Genomic DNA, 23,173 nt, shown 5'->3' on the forward strand with positions numbered 1-23,173 from the left:
GGCAATCCACTCCAGTACTCTTGCCTGGAAAATCCCATGGATGGAGGAGCCTGGTAGGCTACAGTCCACGGGGTCGCAAAGAGTCAGACACGACTGAGCGATTTCACTTCACTTCACTTCAAAGATGTTGAAGAGCAGCTAGGGAACAAGGTGGCTGATATGGAGATGAGGAGAGGGCTATTAAATGATGAAGAGAAGAGGTAATGGGACCAGCACAAAGATTTTGACTTTGCTGTGAGAAGGGAGACAATTGGAGGATCTGAGAAGTGGTACGACACAGTCTGACTTACACGGTTAAAGAATTGCCTGCTCTGTTGAAGTAGACTGATGGGAAAAAGGTAGCCCAGTCAGTCCCTTCTCTGGTATCATGTGTTTCTTTGGGCTTTTAAAGTTCCAAGGGTCAGAACTGTTCTCATCCCCTGGACTGGACTTTTCCAGGAAAAAAATGCAAGACAGGGTCCAGAACTTAGAAGCCCAGCTTCCCCACAACTAGTGATATGATTCATTACCGGGTCCACAGAGTCAGTGTTTGCTGCTTCAATTCCTCTATGATTTCTGAATCAAAGGGGAACCTTGATAATTCAGCTGCTCTCATTAACCCACCAGAACCCTCTTTTTAAAAAATAAATTAATTACTTTTAATTGAAGGCAATATTGTGGTGGGTTTTGCCATACATGTACATGAGTCAGCCATGGGTATACATGTATGTGTCCCCCATCCAGAACCCCCCTCCCACCTCCCACCCCATCCCATCCCTCTGGGCTGTCCCAGTGCACTGGCTTTGAGTGCCTTGTTTCATGCATCAAACTTGGACTGGTCATCTATTTCACATATGGCAATATACATGTTTCAATGCTATTCTCTCAAATCATCCCACCCTCTCCCTCTCCCATAGAGTCCAAAAATCTGTTCTTCATATCTTTGTCTCTTTTGCTGTCTTGCATATAGGGTCGTCATTACCATCTTTTAAAATTCCATATATATGTGCTAACATACTGTATTGGTGTTTTTCTTTCTGGCTTACTTCACTCTGTATAATAGGCTCCAGTTTCATCCACCTCATTAGAACTGATTCAAATGCATTCTTTTTAATAGCTGAGTAATATTCCATCATGTATATGTACCACAGCTTTCTTATCCATTCATCTGCTGATGAACATCTAGGTTGCTTCCATGTCCTAGCTATTGTAAATAGTGCTGTGATGAATACTAGGGTACAAGAGTCTCTTTCAAGTCTGGTTTCCTCAGTGTGGATGCCCAGCAGTGGGATTGCTGGGTCATACGGCAGAACCCTCTTTCGAACTTTACATCTTATGTTAACTTGGGTTTGCATCCTCAATTTGTTTTATGCTTGATAATATAAAACAATGTTTCTTACTTCATGGTCACCTGGGATAATTATTAGAAATATATATTCCCAGACTGTCCTCAGATCTGGAGGGGCTTGAGAATTTGTATTTTAAATGAACTCTCCAGGTCATTCTGAAGTGTGCCTCAATTTGAGAAACACTGTTATAGATCATGGGCTTAGCAGATAAATGGTTTTAAAAGTACACTAATCTATTTTCCACATTACTACCCAAACAGGTGCTCTATGCTCCATTCTTTTCTCTATTCTTAGTCCCTAAAAAGGTCTTAGTTATGATTACCTTCAGTTCTGGATTTCATGTATAAGAAATGTGATTTTCACAGGTAAAATGTAAAGAACTATGGTTTTATAGTAAAAATAGGCTTCTTTTTTTCTGATTTTAAAATAATATGCATGTTGTGAGAGGGGAAAGGAGGTTATGTAGGTCAAAGGGTACAAATTTTCAGTTATTAGAAGAACAAATTCTGAGGATCTAATGTACACTTGAAAGTTGCTGAGAGTAGATCTTAAGCATTCTTAGCCCAAGAAAAAAAAAGTTAACTATGTGAGCTCATAGATGTGTTGATTATCTTGATCACAGCAATCAGTCCACAGTGTATATGTATATTAAATCATGTTGTACACTTTAAATATATTCAATTATATTTGTCAATTATCCTAATTATTCATCAATAAAGTTAAAAACCTTTATATACTGTTGTAATTATGAGGAAAAGCACAAGGCAGAAAGTAAAAATTCCCTGGAATCCTAGAACTCTGAGATAAGCAGCATTTGAGAGGACACCCCTCCATATGTCTCTTTAGGTACACACACAGACAATACATAAAAGTGGTCATATCACACTTGCTATTTTTATTGTACACATTTAAAAAAATCAAAGTTTATTTTTTGCTTTTTTTCTTTTATGCTTTTTCTTCTTCCCATTGTCTTTTCTGTATCTTCCCAGTCCCCTAACCAAACAATCAATGTTAATGGCTTGGTATTTATCTTTCCATACCTTTCTCCCTAATCATATACTCATATAAACCACATATTTAAATAGGGATTTATAATTCTTTTAAAAAAATGAAGTCATTCTCTATACATTTATAGGCATGTTTCATTTTTAATAAATATGTGTTGTAAAGTTCCCTCATTCAACTGGTACAGATCTAACTCATTTCATTATAGCTGCATATTAATCATGTATTAAATCATTCTTCTATGATGGGTAACTTTGCCTTTAGCTTTCTATCATTATAAATAACCTTGCATATAAATCTGTAGATAATAGTGCTTTGATTTATGTGAAACAGATTCTCACCAGTGGATTTGCTGGGCTAAGGAATATGTATACTGTAGATTTTTAATAAATATTGTTCAAATGAGTTCCAAGAGAGTAGGAGTCAGATCTTCACCAGAATTGCATGAACATACTCTTTTACTCTTATCCGTGCCAGCCAGTAGGTGGAATCAGATAAAAGATAACACGGCATTGTGGGTTGAAGATACACGTCCTTGACCTTTGCATTTCCTTTAATACTTGCATTCCCTTAAGTTTTAGACTTTCCTAAAAATATTTACAGGTTGTTATTCTCTGAACTGCTTTATCATACTTCTTTGTATTTTTATTGGACTGGTTGCCTTTTCACTATCACTTTGCAAGAACTTTTTGATACTGTAGGTATTAATCTTTCATCTGATAGTCTTCATAATCTTTTGTTTGTATCTTTTACATTTTATACAGTCCAGTATTTTTATCTTGTAGTTTTCTCCTAAACAACCAGAATGAATATACACACACACACTCAGAACTTTCAAAAATTTATATATATCTATATCTATCTCTCTCTATATATATTTCTTATATTTAAGCTTTCAATTTATAAGGACTTCAATTTTATATATGTTTGGATATCCAATTTCCATTTTCTTATAGTTGTTCTGGATCAAAATGTATTATTTTATGTATTCAATTTCTGGCTCAAGCGATCAGACACTTAAATTACAACCTGAGCCATTCCTATAATTTAACTTCAAAATTTTTCAGTTTTAATGATGGCCATTCTGGCTGGTATGAGGTGATATCTCATTGTAGTTTTGATTTGTATTTGTTTAATAATTAACAATGTTGAACATCTTTTCATGTGCCTATTGGTTATCCGTATGTCTTCTTTGGAGGAATGTCTGTTTAGGTCCTCTGCCCATTTTTTGAGTGGGCTGTTTGTTTTGATGCTGTTAAACATCATGAGTTGTTTGCAATTTTGGGAGGCTAATCTTGTATCATTCGCATCATTTGCAAACATTTTCTCCCAATCAGTGGGATATAGTTTTGTTTATTGTTTCCTTTGCTGTGAAAAAACTTTTGAGTTTAAGTAGGTCCCATTGTTCATTTTTGTTTTTATTTCCAATATTCTGGGAGATAGATTGAAAAAGATATTGCTGTGATTTATGTCAGAGAGTGTTCTGCCTATGTTTTCCTCTAGGAGTTTTATAGTATGCAATCTCACATTTACGTCTTAAATCCATTTTGAGCTTATTTTTGTATATGGAGTTAAAGAATGATCTAACTTTTTTCTTTCTTTCTTTTTTTCACATTTAACTGTCCCTTTTCCCCAGCACCATTTGTTGAAGAGACTGTCTCCAACATTGTGTAGTCTTGCCTCCTTTGTCATAGATTAATTGACAATAGGTGCAAGGGTTTATTTCTGGGTTTTCTATTTTAAGGCTTTCAAAAATTTCATTTCAATATTGCCTTAGGGTTTCTCTAATCCATCTTTTACTCTTTGCTCCTAGCACCCCACACACAGTCTCTTCCCAAGGTCCTGATGCTAACTTTTACCCCACCACATAGTTCTGCACATTTTTCTCTAGCGAGGAAGAGGAACACTCCCACAATGTGTCAGAAAGAGGCAATGTTAAGAAAGAGGTAACAATGAGATCAGGGAGTAATGGTATGTAATGATGACTCTAGTAAAAGCTAGAATGATAAGGGGAAGTGAAAAAAAAAAAGGAGTACAAAGATCAACAACTGAAATGTCTGCAATTCCTGGGAATCTTCCCCTATTCGCCAGGGCTATTTGATCACCATTCAGATAGTTTACTGCCTGGCCAACAAGCAAAGTCTTTTGTGTTAAGCTCTTCTAGGATCCCTTATTCTTAGATTGTCTTCCTTTGAAACTGTGAAGGATGAATAATGTAAAACACTCCACCTCTCTTCTTTCTTTCTTCCCTCCCTCCTTTTCTTCTGCAGAAAGAGGTAAACTGCTTTTCTGCCTTATTAATGGGCAGGAAACACATGCAGTCACATAAGAATCACCAAGTTTTCTTACCTCCTGTTGCAAAAATAATGTAAAGTGCAAAATCCTGGGCACTATTTTCAATCTGTCAATGGAAAAAAATGAACAGACATAAATTCTTTGTTAGTGTTTTCTAAGCCAACCAGATCCAGATTACGTATCTGTTTCTTCACTTTAATTTTTCACTTTCCTATATAAAATCTTCTCTGCTCCCTGGGGATAAGGTAATTTCTCAATGCAGTTACTAAAAGATGTTATATAGTTGTCTTTTGGTATCTGCTGTGGATACCAAAATCCACATATACTCTAGTCCCTGAGTTGGCCTTTTGTACTGTCAGGACTGCATTCATGGATTCAACCAACCATGTATTGTAAACAGTAATATATGCATTGAAGAAAAAAATCCATGTATATGACTATGGATGGCTGAGTCCCTTTGCTGTTTACCTGAAACTATCACAACATTGTTACTTGGCTATATCCCAATACAAAATAAAAAGTTAACAAAAATCCACATTTAAATAGACCCATGGCGTTCAAACAGGTGTTTTTCAAGAGTCAACTATACATAGGAAAGAATTTTTTGGAACTGAATATTTAATTTAGATATACATGCTTTTATGTCTTTTTCAGAAAAATCCATTTATGTGTTTACAATTAAATTATACACAAGATATTTAGAGTTCAGTTCACTGATAAAGATTACCTTAAATTTTTGGAGAATTTGCTTTATTACTTCTTCAGTTCTCATATTACTGTTTACTCTGACCTTAGTTTCTGATCCAAAGACTGGAGTGAAAATTGACGTCTAGAAGAAAAAAAAAAAAGATTTTTGTAATTTTAAGGACATATGTGACAAACTAACAAGAGTCTGTCTCTTGAATCTGGCCTTCCTTTGCACAAAAAATCCAAGATCATGAGTTTAAAATTTTGCTTTCTTATTTTTGCTTTCTTTGTTTTGGTTGTTGAGTACTATGTATGCCTTTAAGCAGCTTTATATTGTTTCTAGAGTAAGTTAGGTAAAGCGTCGTTTGAGAATATTTGAAATATTTTCATTAGATAATCATCCTATTCTTTACTGTAATTTAAGATTTCAAAATTCCCTCCTGTTTGGGAGTAATTGTTCTAAATTGTTTTTATTTGAACCATATGAAATCATTCCTTTTCAGTTGGTCAGAAATGGTCCAGTGTTGGCAATTTCATGTGATTTAGCATAAATCTCAACTGAGGATTTGGGTAAAAGTGCTGCTAATTGACCATTTAGAACAATGTTTCTCACAAGTTGCTCTAATCAATAGTCGGCCCTTTAGATAAAATTTGGTAAACAGCTGCCATGATCCAATAAATCTGATACATCTCTCTTGGGGATTAGTAATGCACCATAAAAACTATAAGAAACATGTAACCATACATTTTTTACTCATAATTTTATTCCTATTTTAAAATAAAATCCTGAGAGAGATGAAAAAATTAAATGGAAAATTCCAGAAATAATTCACACATTTTAAATTGTGTGCTGTTCTTTTTTTTTTCAAGTTTTGTTTTTTTTTTTTTTTAATATGGACCACTTTTAAAGTCTTTATTGACTTTGTTACAATATTGTTTCTGTTTTCTGTTTTTTCGCTGCAGGCATGTGGAATCTTAGATACTTGACTAGGGATCAAACCCACACCTCCTGCATTGGAAGGCGAAATCTTAACCACTGGACTGCCAGGGAAGTCCCCGTGTGTCAATCAGAAAGTGTGTTGAAAGTGTTAGTTGCTCAGTAGTGTCCAACTCTGCAATTCCATGGACTGTAGCCCACCAGGGTCCTCTGTCCATGGGATTCTCCAGGCAAGAATACTGGAGTAGGTTGCTGTTCCCTTCTCTAGGGGATCTTCCTGACCCAGTGATTGAACCTGGATCTCCTGCATTTCAGGCAGATTCTTTACCATCTGAGCCACCAGGGAAGCCATTCTGAGTAGCATGATGAAATCTTGCACCATCCTACTCCACCCTGCCAATATCCCCAACCACTGACAATGTCTGCTTCTGACAGACATCTATCAACTTCATCACAGCCTGATGGTCCAGCATCATCTGAAGCAGATGATCCTCCTTCTGATATATTGTCAGAAGGTCATTAGTAGCCTAATGCTGCATCACAATGCCTGTGTCATTTACCTCACCTTATCTTATCACATCATAGGCATTTTATCATCTCCTGCCCTTATAAAATTGAATACAGTACTACAAGATATTTTGAAAGAGAGGGAGGAAAAGACCACATCCACATAACATTTTTACACTATATTATTATAATTATTCTACTTTATTGTTAGATATTGTTGTTAATCTCTTATTTTACCTAATTTATAAGTTAACCTTTATCATAGGTATGTATGTATAGGAAAGAACATAGTATATATAGAATTCAGTACTATCCTTGGTTTGAGGCATCCACTGGGGGTCTTGGAACGTATTCCCTTGGGACTATGTATCACAATCTAAGCCTCTAATAAGTGTGTTATTCAATATTGGCATTATCAAGAGCTTTCATGATATAAAAACATATCTTACAACTATTTCAACTTAAATTCCTAGATGCCCATCATTGCATACCCATTGATAGGGTGCTTTGGGTTTTGGGGTTTCATTTTCTGCTAGTTATTATACTGTAGTGAATGACATTTGTATGAAATATCTTTAGTTTCACTTGATCTCTTTCAATCAACAGCAATGACACTAATGTAAACTGAGTTCTTCTTTTGTGCAGACACTATGCTAAGTGCTAAATTCATCTCATTCCACTTAATCCCATGAACAGCCTTGTAAAGAAGGAAGGATGAAAGCTAAGAGATTGAGATTTTTCATTTGCTCAGCAAGAATTTGCAATCAAGTCATCAAATTGCAAAGACGAAGAATTTTAATTATGATGCTGTGCTGCCAACCTAGTGCCAATTTCATTCTTAGTACTTCGAACTAATCTGGAAGCTGCTCATTTGGAAACACGTGGCTTTCACAGCCTTTCTTAACACAAACCACCCTACATGTGCTGATGACATACAGCATAATTCTGAAGAGAAGAAACCAGGCCTATCGGGAGTTGCGTATCTGTAGGGGACTGTCAAAACTATGTTTTGGCCAGGGAGGAAATTCTTGAGACAGAAAAATCTCTAATTTGAACCAAAAATTCACAAGGGAGATTTCTCCCCACCAGTCTCCAAAGAGACATATGGATAGCCTTCTAAGGGAGGAAGAAGGAAAAAGGTAGAAAGCCTTCTAAGGAAAAAGCTTATGATGAATGAATTAATATTTTGTATGAAAGAGCTTAAAATGGTGCCTCACATAGAGTGGTTTTAAAGTATTTATTAAATGAATGGATGAATGATTGCTAAAATACATGACATAAAAAATTTGAGTTCTAGAAAAAAATGATCTATTTCCTACCTTCAGCCAAGTTAAATATCTTATAAATATTACATAAAGGCACATATAAGTTCAACACATATTAAGTGAAAAAATCAGAATACAAATTATATAAACTATAATTGCTACTGCTGCTAAGTCGCTTCAGTCATGTCCGACTCTGTGCCACCCCATAGACGGCAGCCCATCAGGCTCCCCTGTCCCTGGGATTCTCCAGGCAAGAATACTGGAGTAGGTTGCAATTTCCTTCTCCAATGCATGTAAGTGAAGAGTGAAAGTGAAGTCCCTCAGTCATGTCCGACTCTTAGCGACCTCATGGACTGCAGCCCACCAGGCTCCTCCGTCCATGGGATTTTCCAGGCAAGAGTACTAGAGTGGGGTACCATTGCCTTCTCTGAAACTATAATTGCACTTGTGTAAAAAGTGATATGTATATTATATGTGTAAGACCTGGAATTAGAAATTTAACTGATCAGAATAAACAGGGCTATAGCTGACTTGATCCTTTTATTTCAAATTTAATGTTTGAATGTACTTTGAACCAATATCTTTTGTAGCACTTACATGATTCTAATGGCATTTATGGATGTATTGGTTTCTTTGCCCAAGCGCTGAGCTCCATGCTGACATAGGCACTAGCTGAGCCATCTGTATATCTCCAGTGTGTATCATAGGGTCTGCCACTTAGGGCTGACCAATCATGCTGGTTAAGAACTTGGGTTCTGACATCAGACAAAGCTGGATTTGAGTTCAGAGTTGGTACTTAAAAGCAGTGTGACCTGTGACAAATTGTGTAACCTCTGTGAATTTCTGTGACTCCGAGGTGATCAAAGCAGTCAATCAATCCTGAAATCACCATGAATATTCATTGGAAGGGCTGATGCTGAAGCTCCAACACTTTGGCCATCTGATGTGAAGAGCCAACTCATTGGAAAAGACCCTGATGATGAGAAAGATTGAAGGCAGGAGGAGAAGGAGATGACAGAGGATAAGATGGTTGGATGGCATCACTGACTCAGTAAACATGAATTTGAGCAAACTCTGGGAGATGGGGAAGGACAGGGAAACCTGGAGTACTGCAGTCCATGGGGTTGCAAAGAGTTGGACGTGACTGGTGACTGAACAACAACTGTGAACCTCAGTTAACTCATATGTAAAATAGGGGAAATAATAGTATCTACTTCATATAGTTATGTTTTAGTGAGTAATGAGATAAGCCAGCAAAACAATTTCATGCCAAATAAACAGAGAGTACCCAGTAATAATAGCAGTAGTATATCTGATAGTATTGTAAGTTTGAATTGTAAATTCAATTCAGTGATATTGTTAGCACAATAGACAGCATTCTTTCAAATGACATTAATGGAATTGTAACTCACTTCATGGTTGTAAAAGTGTCCATTAATAGAGGCCCTATGCTTCTGTCTGTCTTTTCTGTCCATCGTCAGAGGTGTCATCCTTTTCCTCACCAGGGTGGCTTCACTCATAGTTCTATAGAGTAATGGAGATTCAGGCTCTTCGTTTGCATGAGGCTTCAGAGTGCTACTGTGATAAGATAAATAGTCTGGGAAGAATAAAGGTTATAAACCCATATAATTTAGCTGCTCATCTCTTTGCATCATGGATGGATTAGTATTAATAAGTAATTATGTGGCTAAGCAATGAACTAAAATTCTTTTAAACAGAAAATAGCAATGATCTTGTTTAAGAATAGGGACATCTGGTGACACTTGTGTTCCATTTTACCTTGGAATTTTAATTTAATTGTAGTTAGAGTATAAGCAAGTGATGTTTCATCTTTCTCTAGCACTGGTGCTAAATACAAATAGATTTTTATTAGTGTCAAGATATTGGGATTCCCCTGTGTTGAAATGAATGTTGTCAATGGATTAATTATTAATATAAGGATCCTCATATAAAAGATGCCAAAAGGCCATAGGACAAAACTAAGGAAGTCCTGGTAGGAGCATCATGTTTGTTGTAGAATATGAGTTGTTAAAGGACAGTAGAGGGGATGAATTGAGAATGCTTTGAAAAAAATTAGTTACACATTGGAAGTTGCTGGTAGCTTCATGAAGATAATACCAGCATGATACCCTTGTTCAGTCTGAAATCAGCTTGGTAATATCACCATTCCAGAAATGTGAACCCCACTCCAGTCTCAGTCATCAGCTCCTCCTTGGATCTCTATATACCATATAAAAATGAAAATCCATGTAAAATACAAAATATCATGCCTGTCTCAGTAAATGACAGAAAACTAATAGTATTATATCATTGTTGTTATGATTACTGATGTCACAAGTCATAGGAGCTGGCATTTTCCCTTGGTTTGTCAAATTTGATATGAACTCATTTGATGTTTTAGGAGATTTCTCTCTTTTTTTAAACTTGTTATTTTATATTGGAATATAGCCGATTAACAATGTTGTGATCGTTTCAGGTACACAGCAGAGCAACTCAGCCATATAAAGGCTTAAAACAACTCTATCAAATATAACAAACCCAGCATATCTGCCTCTGAGAAGCCATGTCATATTAAGTATTAACTAAAATGTTTAGCTTCTCAAAAGATGTAGAATTCAACCTGAAGGGCTTGGTCTTAACATAAAAAACTACTGAGTGTTATAAATGATCCTAATCCTTGGGGGGAAATACTGAACAATTTTATGTATGAAAAACTTTATTCAAACCATTCATTCTCCCTTATCTGATAAAGCTAAGTGACTTAATACATTTTTTTAAAATAATGCTTTTATATAGCAAAGTAAGGTTCTTAAACATTATATGAGCACTGTAGTGACTTAAGTTGGTATGCTCCTAAGATATATTTTTTAAATATAAAATAAGAGTTTAATAAGTAATGGTATATAAAATGTTATATTTTAGAAAAACATTTAGGATTCATGCATTGTATTAGCTAAAAGAGTCTCCTCATAATAAGAGTTTGATACTGACCTTCCTGGGAACCTGTTCCTCCAGTCACTGGAATCTGATCCCTGTCCAAGTCACTAATGCGATAAAGATCATCAAATTGTCCCCAGCGTGTCATTCCCCTGAAAAGTAATAAATTGTGTAAGTGATATCAATTATATTCATCAAAGGGCCTATCATAGTTTCCAGATTTACAGTATTAATACAGGACCATGGGCCTCTGTGGGTAGACACACCAGCCTAAATTATAACAATCTTTATATTATTAAAACAATATCTATACCAGAGTAGTCAACATACATTTTAATTAATTCTTGTACTGATTCTTAGCATGTTTTGACACAATATTTTAGTTACATACTGAAACACGCAATTATATAGATTCTGTAAAATGTACGGAATATGTAGAAACCAACAGAATCCATTCTTATACAGATACCTCACTATGCTCTTCAGTGAATTTAGATACAAAAGTGTTTATTCTAACTTGCATTGAGCTCCCATTGCATTCAAAGTATTTTAAGGTAAAGTGATTCCAGTATAATAAGATACAAAACCTATCTTAAAGACCCTTGAACACTACAAAGAATTCAATTTATAAAGCAGGAAAATCTCTGGGAAAGACTCCTTTTCTGGGACGTCATGATTTATAAAGTGTACTATTAATTTTCAATGCATTCTAATGCCCAGAAAAAATAAAACTGGGCAACTGCTTATCTTTACCAGTTGGACCAAGGTTCATTTTTTATTTTCTTCCTGGCTTTAAATAAGTTACTTATTTTCTCTGTGCATTAGTGTTCTCACCTGTAAAATGGGGATGAACATAGAGTGAGGTAGGATAGGACTGTTGAGAAGATGAAAGAGTTAATTTATGTAAAACCCTTGAAAAAGTGCCCAACACACAGTAAGAACTCAAAATATGTGTTAAAAAAACAACCGTGGTTGGCTTAATCTTCATTGTCATCCTCATCACAGTCACCATCATCTATATGTATTTCATGGTGGGTCTGGAGCCATTAGGGATCCAAGGTATTCCTAGATCTCTCTAGGTTAGTAGATAACTATCATATCTGGGACTAGTCTTAGCTCTTACTAAGAGTCTCTTCCAATGTCTGTTTTCCTTATGGCCAAAAAATATTAACCCGTAGGGAGTTTGTGACATTAATTCTACCCACTGGTAGCAACAACAACACAACGTGCTTATTCATACTAATGGTGCTAAATATGAATAAACATGATCCTTTTCTTCTGTGACCTTTGAATTCCTTTGGAGTCTTTTACAACTTCTATATCGAGTCTCACAATAATAGCCTTGTGACATAGATAAGATAATCCTAATATACTGATTTATTAATTTTCCATTAAGCTCTACCATCCAGGATATAGCCAGTCAAAACAAATGTCCTAGAAGTTCAAAAACTTTACTTAGTAACTTTAGCTCAAACGAGAACAATTCCAGCCCTGACTCAGACCCTAGTTATTCTTCCTTTTACTTTTTTTAAGTTGAAGTATAGTGACTTCACTTTCACTTTTCACTTTCATGCACTGGAGAAGGAAATGGCAACCCACTCCAGTGTTCTTGCCTGGAGAATCCCAGGGACGGCAGAGCCTGGTGGGCTGCCGTCTATGGGGTCGCACAGGGTCAGGCACTAAGCGACTTAGTAGCAGCAGCAGCAGCATAGTTGATTTACAATGTTTTAAGTGTACAGCAAAGTGGTTAAGATATATGTATGTATATGTATATATATTTCTTTCTCAGATTCTTTTCCATTATAGGTTGTTAGATGATATGAACATAATTCCCTGTGCTATTTGGTAGGTCCTTGTTTATCTATTTTACATGCAATAGTGTGTATCTGTTAATCCCAACTCCTAATTTATCCCTCCCTGCACTATTCCATTTGGTAGCCATAAGTTTGTTTTATGCGTCTGTTTCGGTTCTGGAAATGACTTCACTTGCATCATTTTTAAGATTTCACATGTAAATGATATTTGTGATGTTTGCCTTTGACTTCATGCAGTGTGATATTCTTCAAGTCCATCCATGTGGCTGTAAGTGAAATTATTTCTTTCTTTTTATGGCTGAATAATATTCCATTGTATGTATATATATACTACATCATCTTTATTCATTCGTCAATGGACATTTAGGTTGCTTCCAGGTCTTGGCTATTGTAAATAGTGTTGCTCTGAACACTGGGGTGCATGCATCTTGTCAAATTATTGTTTTCATCTTTTCCAGATATATGCTCAGAAGTGGGATTGCAGGATCATACAGAGGCTCTATTTTTAGTTTTTTAAGGAACCTCCATACTGTTCTCCATAGTGGCTGTACCAATTTACATTCCCACCAGCAGTATAGGAAGGTTCCCTTTTCTAGTTATTCTTTGGATAGACAAAATTATCAATGTACAGAAGATTAATTTAAAAAGGCAGATGTGATTATCATAGAAAGAGTGTTGAAAGGGAAAGTGTTAGTCACTCAGTTGTGTCCGATTCTTTGAGACCCCCTGCCAGGCTCCTCTGCCTATGGAATTCTCCGGGCGAGAATAGTGGAGTGGGTTAATCATGGAAAAAAAACAGAATAACAGTGAAAAGAGAAACTAAAAAGTCAAAGCAACCCAATGCTGTCTCCCATGGGGGAAGACGAGAGAGCCCAAGCATGCCAGACCAGTGATGTGCTATAAATTCTTGGTAGTCCTGCCCAACTTGACGCCTGTCCTCACCTTCTCTCAGCTCAGTGATGTCACACAAATGTAGAGGAACAAACATGGCTTAATATAGCCAGTGTTCAGCCCCTTTTCTTCCTTACGATCTTAGCAACAACAAGCACCTCCACCCCCAAATTACCACCCCCCAGCCTACCCCTTTTCAGCTCTGGACTATGTAATTGGAAGTGTCTCCATATACAGGTGTGCACACGACCAAGCTTGAATGCAGTGACCCAAAGTGTTCTAAAGAAAACTGGTGGAACTTTATGTAACATCAAATAGTTTAAGTTGCCCAAGCACGGGCATGTCAGCCTTATTCCAACCAAGTTTCAGGATATATACCATTAGCAAATTTAAACTGTGGGGAAGTATTCTCATGAGCTGCAAAATAAAAAGGAAGTCAACATTTGATAGACAAATTGAAGGTGGTCACTTCTCTACCCACATGGTAAGAAAGGAAAAACACTATTGATGTTATTCAAATGGACATCTGTCCAGTTTCTGCTCTTTATGCCATTCTGCCATGACTTGAACAAAGCATGTCAAAGCAGACTTTGGAAAGACATTGAAAACAGAAAGGGAAACCGGTGCCAGCAAACATAACCTCAGTAAGGTTGCTTTTACAAAAAATTTCCAAAACAAAACACTTGGACCAGTTATAGATATCAAAGCACTGCCCACAAAGTGTTTCCATAAAGGATCACAAGTGGTCACAGCTCAAACTGATTTATTTTTAAACTGTTACCTCTCCCATTAAGCTGATTCAGTGTGACTCATTTCAAAGATAATGTAAACAAAGTAGCTTGATTCTCTCCAAAGGTGAGTTGAAAGAAAAGATTATAGCCCTTCCTGCAGCTGAGTACACAACTTCCACATCTTTTGTACCACATCCAACTGCTGGAGATATTAAGTCTATGAACCTGAGCGAACAGAGGTGTAAGTTCTGCCCGCACAAGTCCAGTATGGGAAAGGGAGCAATAAAAATTCCTAGGCAGTGAGTAGTGATAGTCCATTTCCTTACACAATTTCATTCAAGGCTCAAAATTTAATGGCAACCCACTCCAGTACTCTTGCCTGGAAAATCCCATGGACACAGGAGCATGGTAGGCTGCAGTCCATGGGGTCACTAAGGGTCGGACACGACTGAAGCGACTTCACTTTCACTTTTCACTTTCATGCATTGGAGAAGGAAATGGCAACCCACTCCAGTGTTCTTGCCTGGAGAATCCCAGGGACGGGGGACCCTGGTGGGCTGCTGTCCATGGGGTCCCACAGAGTCGGACACAACTGAATCGACTTAGCAGCTTAGCAGCAGCAGCAGCAAAGAAGGCTTCAGCAATACGTGAACTGTGAACTTCCAGATGTTCAAGCTGGTTTTAGAAAAGGCAGAGGAACCAGAGATCAAATTGCCAACGTCTGCTGGATCATCGAAAAAGCAAGAGAGTTCCAGAAAAACATCTATTTCTGTTTTATTGACTATGCCAAAGGCTTTGACTGTGTGGATCAAAATAAACTGTGGAAAATTCTGAAAGAGATGGGAATACCAGACCACCTGACCTGACTCTTGAGAAACCTATATGCATGTCAGGAAGCAACAGTTAGAACTGGACATGGAACAACAGAATGGTTCCAAATAGGAAAAGTAGTAGGTCAAGGCTGTATATTATCACCCTGCTTATTTAACTTACATGCAGAGTACATCATGAGAAACGCTGGGCTGCATGAAGCACAAGCTGGAATCAAGACTGCCAGGAGAAATATCAATAACCTCAGATATGCAGATGATACCACCCTGATGGCAGAAAGAGAAGAGGAACTAAAGAGCCTCTTGATGAAAGTGAAAGAGGAGAGTGAAAAAGTTGGCTTAAAGCTCAACATTCAGAAAACAAAGATCATGGCATCTGGTCCCATCACTTCATGGGAAATAGATGGGGAAACAGTGTCAGACTTTATTTTTTGGGGCTCCAAAATCACTGCAGATGGTGACTGCAGCCATGAAATTAAAAGACACTTACTCCTTGGAAGGAAAGTTAGGACCAACCTAGATAGCATATTGACAAGCAGAGACATTACTTTGCCAACAAAGGTCTGTCTAGTCAAGGCTATGGTTTTTCCAGTAGTCATGTATGGATGTGAGAGTTGGACTGTGAAGAAAGCTGAGTGCCGAAGAATTGATGCTTTTGAACTGTGGTGTTGGAGAAGACTCTTGAGAGTCCCTTGGCCTGCAAGGAGATCCAACCAGTCCATCCTAAAGGAGATCAGTCCTGGGTGTTCTTTGGAAGGAATGATGCTGAAGCTGAAACTCCAGTACTTTGGCCACCTCATGCGAAGAGTTGACTCATTGGAAAAGACTCTGTTGCTGGGAGGGATTGGGGGCAGGAGGAGAAGGGGATGACAGAGGATGAGATGGCTGGATGGCATCACCGACTCGATGGACATGAGTCTGAGTGAACTCTGGGAGTTGGTGATGGACAGGGAGGCCTGGCGTGCTGCGACTCATGGGGTTGCAAATAGTAGGACACAACTGAGCTACTGAACTGAACTGAACTGGCCTGAAAGGATGGCAATCAGAGTGAGGGTGTCTAGAACTGAATTGAAACAAAGTATAATACTTTAGGGACTTCCCAGGTGGTGCTAGTGGTAAAGAAAGTGAAAGTGAAGTCGCTCAGTCGTGTCTGAGTCTTTGCAACCCCATGGACTGTAGCCTACCAGGCTCGTCTGTCCATGGGATTATCCAGGCTATAGTACTGCAGTGGATTGCCATTCCTGCCTGCAAATGGAAGAAACTTAAGAGACACAGGTTTGATCCCTGGGTCAGGAAGATCCCCTGGAGGAGGGCATGGCAATGCACTCCAGTATTCTTGCCTGGAGAATCCCATGGACAGAGGAGCCTGGTGGGCTATGGTCCATAGGGTCACAAAGAGTTGGACACAACTGAGTGACTTAGCACTCATGCACACATAATACTTTAGGTGGGACTGCATCCCACTAGGGAACAAGAGGTCAAGGAACAGTTATTCCAAATTGTGCTGCACATTCTGGCTGTTCAGCTGGTTCCCACAAAGACTTCTTGGATAATTAATCACAATTGAATCAATTGAATCTAATCTTGCTCTTTTATGGGACAGGAGTGGGGTCATTTTCTGACAATTTTTACTCACCAGAAAAATATGATATCCTGCAAATATGCACTTCAAATATTCTCCCAGTAAGTCTCATTACTGTGGTAAAGAGCAAGCAAAGTTTTCAAGGATGGTCTTTCTCAACTTGAAACAAAAAGAGATAGATTTTTTTTTTCTGGTCGTGCCACACAGCATATGGGATCTTAGTTCCCCAGCCAGGGATTGAACCATGCCCCCTGCATTGGAAGCTCAGAGTCTTAACCACCAGACTTCCAGGGAAGTCCCTAAAGGAGATAATTTATCTTTGGTTCACAGCATTATTCTGATAAATAACAAAAAAGGCAAATGGATTTTATGGAAGGCAACTCATGAGAATATTAATTTATAATCTTCCATAGAATATTGAAAGGCATTAATATACCTTGTCTACTTGGGCTCTTGAAACTCATTCTCAAGTTCAGGGTTTCTAGGAATAAGTGTTTTGAATTTTAATTTGGAAAATTAAAAAAATATATCTTGGGATACACATTCAAAATCATGATAGCTTAATGTGATAATTTAGGTAGCTTACTGCATTTCCTTGATATCTCCCCATAATGTCTCATACTAATTAACTTTTCATGATTCAACTAATTAAAACACATCGAACGGAGCTGACTGCTCGGAGAACTTTGCAATGAGTTCTTAGGCAATATGAAGAATGATGGCTAATTTTGCCAAATTCGTATCTTGTATAGTTTCCTAAAAGTAGGACCCAGGATAATTTCTACTTTTAAATGATGTTCCTAGTCATTTAGAACCACCAGCCCATTAATCACTTAGTACCTGAAGGTGAAGGATATAGGATTTCATCAGATTGCCTAAGTCTGTGGTTTCCCTTCTGCTGTTTCATAAGTGCTAGACTCTTTGTCCTTTGATAGCTTGGATGGAACACTAATCATAAGTGGTAGATGGAGAGAAAGCTCACACAGCAGAGCAGAAGTATTTAACCACCAGGATTCTGAGGGTTTTATTCAATACTATATTTTGAGTCCTGTCTTTGTGCTGGCTCACTGCTGAGCACGGGGCTAAAGATGAGTAAGGCATGCTCCTTACCCATGAGGAGCTCATAGACTAGAGGGGGAGGCAGGTATATGAAAATTCAATTAACAGTGTGCTCTGAAAGTGACATAGAAAAGTTGTCAGTGCACCTACTACAGATGGAAGGGTCAGAAAAGGCTTTCTGGAGAAAATGTTACCGACCTGAATCTTAAAAGACTGGTGGAAGAGTCTAGCAAGTGGATATTGAGAAGCAGGTAGGCTTCTAGGCAGAGTCAGGGAAGTAAGAGACTACATGACATGTGTGGGCAATTACCAAATGTTCAGAATTATGATAACATTTGAGAAAGGCTGGCAAGGTGCAACTTGTGGGACTTCTGTGTTTCTCCAAGGGAAAAGTAGGGCTTCCCTGAAGGTGATATGGTATCACCTTGGTTATGGCCAAAGGTCAGATTGAGGAAAAGGTCCTGGCTGCTCTCTCTCCATCCTCTGTCCTGCTGGAACTCCAGCTCATCTAGTTATGCATGGAAAGGTGGATGAAGAGAAGGATTGTTATCTCCATGAATATATAAAAGGAAGATGCATTAGAAAGTCAATGATTGAAAATGAAGGTAAAAAGGGAGGGAAGAAGAAAACAAGATTTATATGTGTGTTAGTTGGTCAGTTGTATCCAACTCTTCGTGACCCCAAAGACTGTAGCCTGCCAGGCTCCTCTGACATGATATTCTCCAGGTAAGAATACTGGAGTGGGTTGCCATTCCCTTCGCCAGGAGATCTTCCCAACACGGGGATAGAACTTGAGTCCCCTGTATTGCAGGCAAATTCTTTACTGTCTGAGCTACCAGGGAAGTCTAAACATTGTAAAGGATAATGAAAATATCTATCAACTCTACTTATGTCTTCAAGGTACAGTTGAGAGAGTCATTTCCTAGGCAGGTTGATAAGAAGTCTAGGGGTCCCCAAGGAGCGAGGGGTCTAGAATTCTCAAGGAGGAAAAAAGGACAAACTTTTTTATCCCTCTACATTCTTTAGGATTATGTATCCTGCCTGAGGACAGTCTCTGGATTAAACCTTCTGGCTAATCCTGTTATTTTAAAATGTAAATTATGGGAGTAGGTCTGGTGAGGTCTTTACAACCTCCAGACATTCTTCTGATTCATTGAAGAGTATATAACTCCATTGCTAACACTAGCAAGCGGGTACTCTTTCTACCCCCTTCTGATGTCTATGTCAGAAGCTTTCTCTATCTCCTTTATACTTTAATAAAACTTTATTACACAAAAGCTCTGAGTGATCAAGCCTCGTCTCTGGCCCCGGATTGAATTCTTCTCCTCCGGAGGCCAAGGATCCCGGCGTCTTCCCGTGATTCAGCAACAACCTTTCACAGTCACATAAACCTGCACAGGGAGCTGTTTTGTGCATGTATTGTACTTCATCTGTACTTTGTCCTGATCCTGTTTAACGGGACGCAGCAATCAGATGGAACATAAGTCTCCTTTCCAGAAAGCAGGAAAAGCCCTTTGTTCCATGAAAAGGGGAAATTTAAATTTCATCTTTCTTTTTGCTGATAAGCACAGGGCTAATGAATTACTTTGCCAACAAAGGTCCCTCTAGTCAAGGCCATGGTTTTTCCAGTGGTCATGTATGGATGTGAAAGTTGGACTGTGAAGAAAGCTGAGCACCGAAGAATTGATGCTTTTGAACTGTGGTGTTGGAGAAGACTCTTGAGAGTCCCTTGGACTGCAAGGAGATCCAACCAGTCCATCCTAAAGGAGATCAGTCGTGGGTGTTCATTGGAAGGACTGATGCTAAAGCTGAAACTCCAGTACTTTGGCCACCTCATTTGAAGAGTTGACTCATTGGAAAAGACTCTGATGCTGGGAGGGATTGGGGGCAGGAGGAGAAGGGGATGACAGAGGATGAGATGGCTGGATGGCATCACTGACTCGATGGACGTGAGTTTGAGTGAACTCCAGGAGTTGGTGATGGACAGGAGGCCTGGTGTGCTGCGATTCATGAGTCAGACATGACTGAGTGACTGAACTGAACTGAACTGAACTGAATGAAATCTTGCCTCTATCTCTTATCTATTCTAGTGGAAGAATGAAGGCTCCCAGAAGAGAAGGACTACAGCAGAGAGGTCAAGGGCATAGACTCTGGTGCCCACAGACTTGAGGTCTAGTCCAGCTCTGCTGGATGGTAACTGGGTATCTTGCACAAACTACCTAACCTCTCAGAGTCCTGGTTTCTGAACACCTATGTTCTAGAGTTGCTGGGGGATTAAATGAGATTGGATATAAGCTTCAGAGCTTTCATCTTCAAGAGTGTGCACAAGAAAGATAATTATGATCATTTTCTAAGGAAGTAAAACCATAAAAGCTAGCTCACCTTTTGGAAAAAGCTTCCGGTGACTCCAGCACACTGAAAGAAGGGATTTGTTTCTCATCTTGTATTTTCAGTTGGATAGGCCGTTTTACTCCCCAGAAAATGTCCAACATTCCTTCAACAATTAGCTTACCATCTTCAGTCTAGGGAAGAAGCCAACCATCTCAAACATTGCTTTTGTATTATTTATAGAAGGTAAATGTTTTAACTGAAGTTGTAGAAATTAAGTCTGTAAGACATCCTGACAGCTAAAAAAAAATTCCCGGGTAGGATTATTTGGCTTTTAAATTTATCTACAGAACAATCATATTTCTGAAACATTCTTTTATTTTTAAAAACAGTGACAACCAGCAAAGTCATAATGGTGACGCCATGCCCACCAGAGGGCACAGTATGCTAAAATGTATTCTGAACTCTTGATTCTTCAATTAAGTGGAAGTTTAATTCTCTAATTCTGTTTAACTTAAAATTAAAGCAATATTAAAGCTGTACTGTGGTAGAAATCTAAATAGCATTGATCAGTTTAGTGGTTGTTTTCTCATTTCTGAAGATGAAAAATTTAACTCACACACTTATTATACAGAAAAAGTGAAATAATATATGTAAAAAGGTGTAAAATGCTTGACATGATATTTTTGAAAAAATCAATAGCACTTAATCTCTTTTAAGTTGGAAATATAATAAAAGAAGGAAATTCCATGCAAACAAAGAAAAACTAGTAAACGGGATTGAACACTTACTCATTCTCTGAGTGTAAATATTAATATCTAAGCACATTCACAAAGAATGTATTTTCTAATTCATTTCTCTCTTGTATATGCAAAAGTCTCTTATTAAAGTAGAGTTACACTATTATAATAAATTTGAAAAATAGAAACATATTTCATCTATTCAGTAACCACTATAATATCCAATAGCTACTTGTTATTATGAAAAATCAATTATTAGAAAACATAAATGACTCAATTCCTATTTGAATGTGTAATGAAGACTCCAGACTGTAGAATCAGATAGCCCTGTATTTGAACTGTGGCTGTGCTACTTCCTAGCTATATGATTTTGGACAAAAGGTCAAACACCTTTAAACCTGGGCTGTTTCTTCTGAAGAATTAAATCATAACAGTCCCTGAATCATAGGAGCTGATATTTAAAGTGCTCAGTAAATGTTGTTGCTTATTATTTCTTTGGCTGATAAACCTACTTTGGAGTCACTCCTGAAACAAAGTTTTGCTCTTTTTCCCACTTTTGAGTCCACATTTCAGATTATTGTGAGGTCAGGCACTTATCAGTTCTTAATATGCTATGTGCTGTGCTTAGTCGCTCAGTTATGTCTGACTCCTTGCAACTCCATGGACTGCAGCCCACCAGGCTTCTCTGTCCGTGGGGATTCTCTAGGCAAGAAGACTGAAGTGGGTTGTAATGCCCTCCTCCATGGGAATGAACCAGGGATCAAACTCAGGTCTTCCCGCATTGCAGGAGGATTCTTTATCTCTGAGCCACCAGGGAAGCCCCAGTGCTTAACAACCAAACACAATTTGCTCTCTGAAATGGCAGTACATGATGCAGGGCCTACATGTGAGTTATTGATGTATGACATCTTTTCTTGGCCTAATTATACTTCCATGAATCCCTTATATCAAAAACTCATAGAATAACTGATCTTCTCAGGTTATCTAATTTTTGCTTTCAAGAAGAAATACTCCAACTATAATCAGACAATGAGGTTTTCTCATATAAAGAATATGAGAATATTTTTTAATTTCAGAAAACATCTCTTTTGAAATTAACTACATAAATTATCCCTGAAGGTTTGGTTGCACGTCTGTAGTCTCATTGCCTCAATTGTTAGGCCTTTTCTCATGTAGATCTACACCAATATCCTTGGTGACCTCAATGATCTTTACATGCCATCTCTAAACTGGTAGCTCCCAATTTTAGATCTCCAGCCCAAACCTTAACCTTTCCCCTAAACTTCAGCTTTCAAACTTGATGTCAAATTTAATATGATCCTAGTTAACTCTTGAAATTTCTCTCTAAACATTTTCCTTTCCCAGCCTTCCCCATCTTGTTAAATATCACTCCCATTCTTCCAGTTGCTCAGATCAACATTGTTACAGTCACCAGTAATCTTTCTTTCATTCTGAACGTCTCCAAATCCAATACATTAGCCAATCTGATTAGCTTGACCTTAAAAATATATCCCCGATATGGCTATGCTCACCATGTGCACTACCACAGATCTGGTCTATGCCATTGTCATTGTTTGCCAGATTATTGCAGTAGTGTCTCTGTGGTCTACCTCATTCTTCTCTTGTCCCTCTATGTATTCCTACTAGCTAGAGAGACCCTTTTAAAATGAATCTTTAGATCATATCTCAACACCTCGGGGGCTTCTCGTCTCACTTCAAGCACAAGCTGAAGTCTCCACAGTGATCTACAAGCCCCCCCATGCTCTAGCACCCTCTCCTTCTCAGTTCTTTCTCTAGCTTCCTTACTCTCTACCCATCCATTCTCACGAGGTTCCTGGCACACTGGCTTCCCTGCTGTTCCTCAGTTACACCAGCCAGGACCTTGATTCAGACTGCTGTCTGTATCCAGAATGCATGTCCCATAGACTTCTGCAAGGTTAGCACCCTGATACCTTTCAGTCTTTGGTCAAATGTTCTTCTTTACCCATCCACTTAGATTCCTGAGCCCTCTTCCCTGATTTGCTCTCCTCCACAGCCTATTCACCGTCTAATACACAATTTACTTTTTTGCTTTTTTTCTATCTATTAAAATGTAACAAGCATGAATGCAGGACATTCTCTAGTTTTTTCATTTTTGTCTCTAGCTTTTAGAACAGTGTCTGCTGTGTTGTAAACAATAACTAGTCATTGCATTAATTAATCAGAGATTAAGAAAGCTGATGTTATTCCACGCACTA

General features: G+C 38.1%; 1 protein-coding gene across 2 annotated transcripts in view; it reads right to left on the reverse strand.

Moving 5' to 3' along the window:
* Window positions 1-23,173, reverse strand: part of RASSF6 (Ras association domain family member 6) — a 71,557-nt gene that overhangs the window by 3,497 nt on the left and 44,887 nt on the right. For both annotated transcript variants that reach the window (XM_027544727.1, XM_027544728.1), the window contains 5 exons: window positions 20,251-20,390; window positions 11,016-11,113; window positions 9,437-9,621; window positions 5,356-5,457; window positions 4,683-4,734 (listed from right to left, as the gene is read on the reverse strand). In XM_027544727.1, coding sequence (XP_027400528.1) covers window positions 4,683-4,734; window positions 5,356-5,457; window positions 9,437-9,621; window positions 11,016-11,113; window positions 20,251-20,390 — 577 coding nt within the window. The remainder of the gene's footprint in view (window positions 1-4,682; window positions 4,735-5,355; window positions 5,458-9,436; window positions 9,622-11,015; window positions 11,114-20,250; window positions 20,391-23,173) is intronic.

Source organism: Bos indicus x Bos taurus, chromosome 6 (assembly GCF_003369695.1).
Source record: "Bos indicus x Bos taurus breed Angus x Brahman F1 hybrid chromosome 6, Bos_hybrid_MaternalHap_v2.0, whole genome shotgun sequence".
Lineage (NCBI taxonomy): Eukaryota > Metazoa > Chordata > Mammalia > Artiodactyla > Bovidae > Bos > Bos indicus x Bos taurus.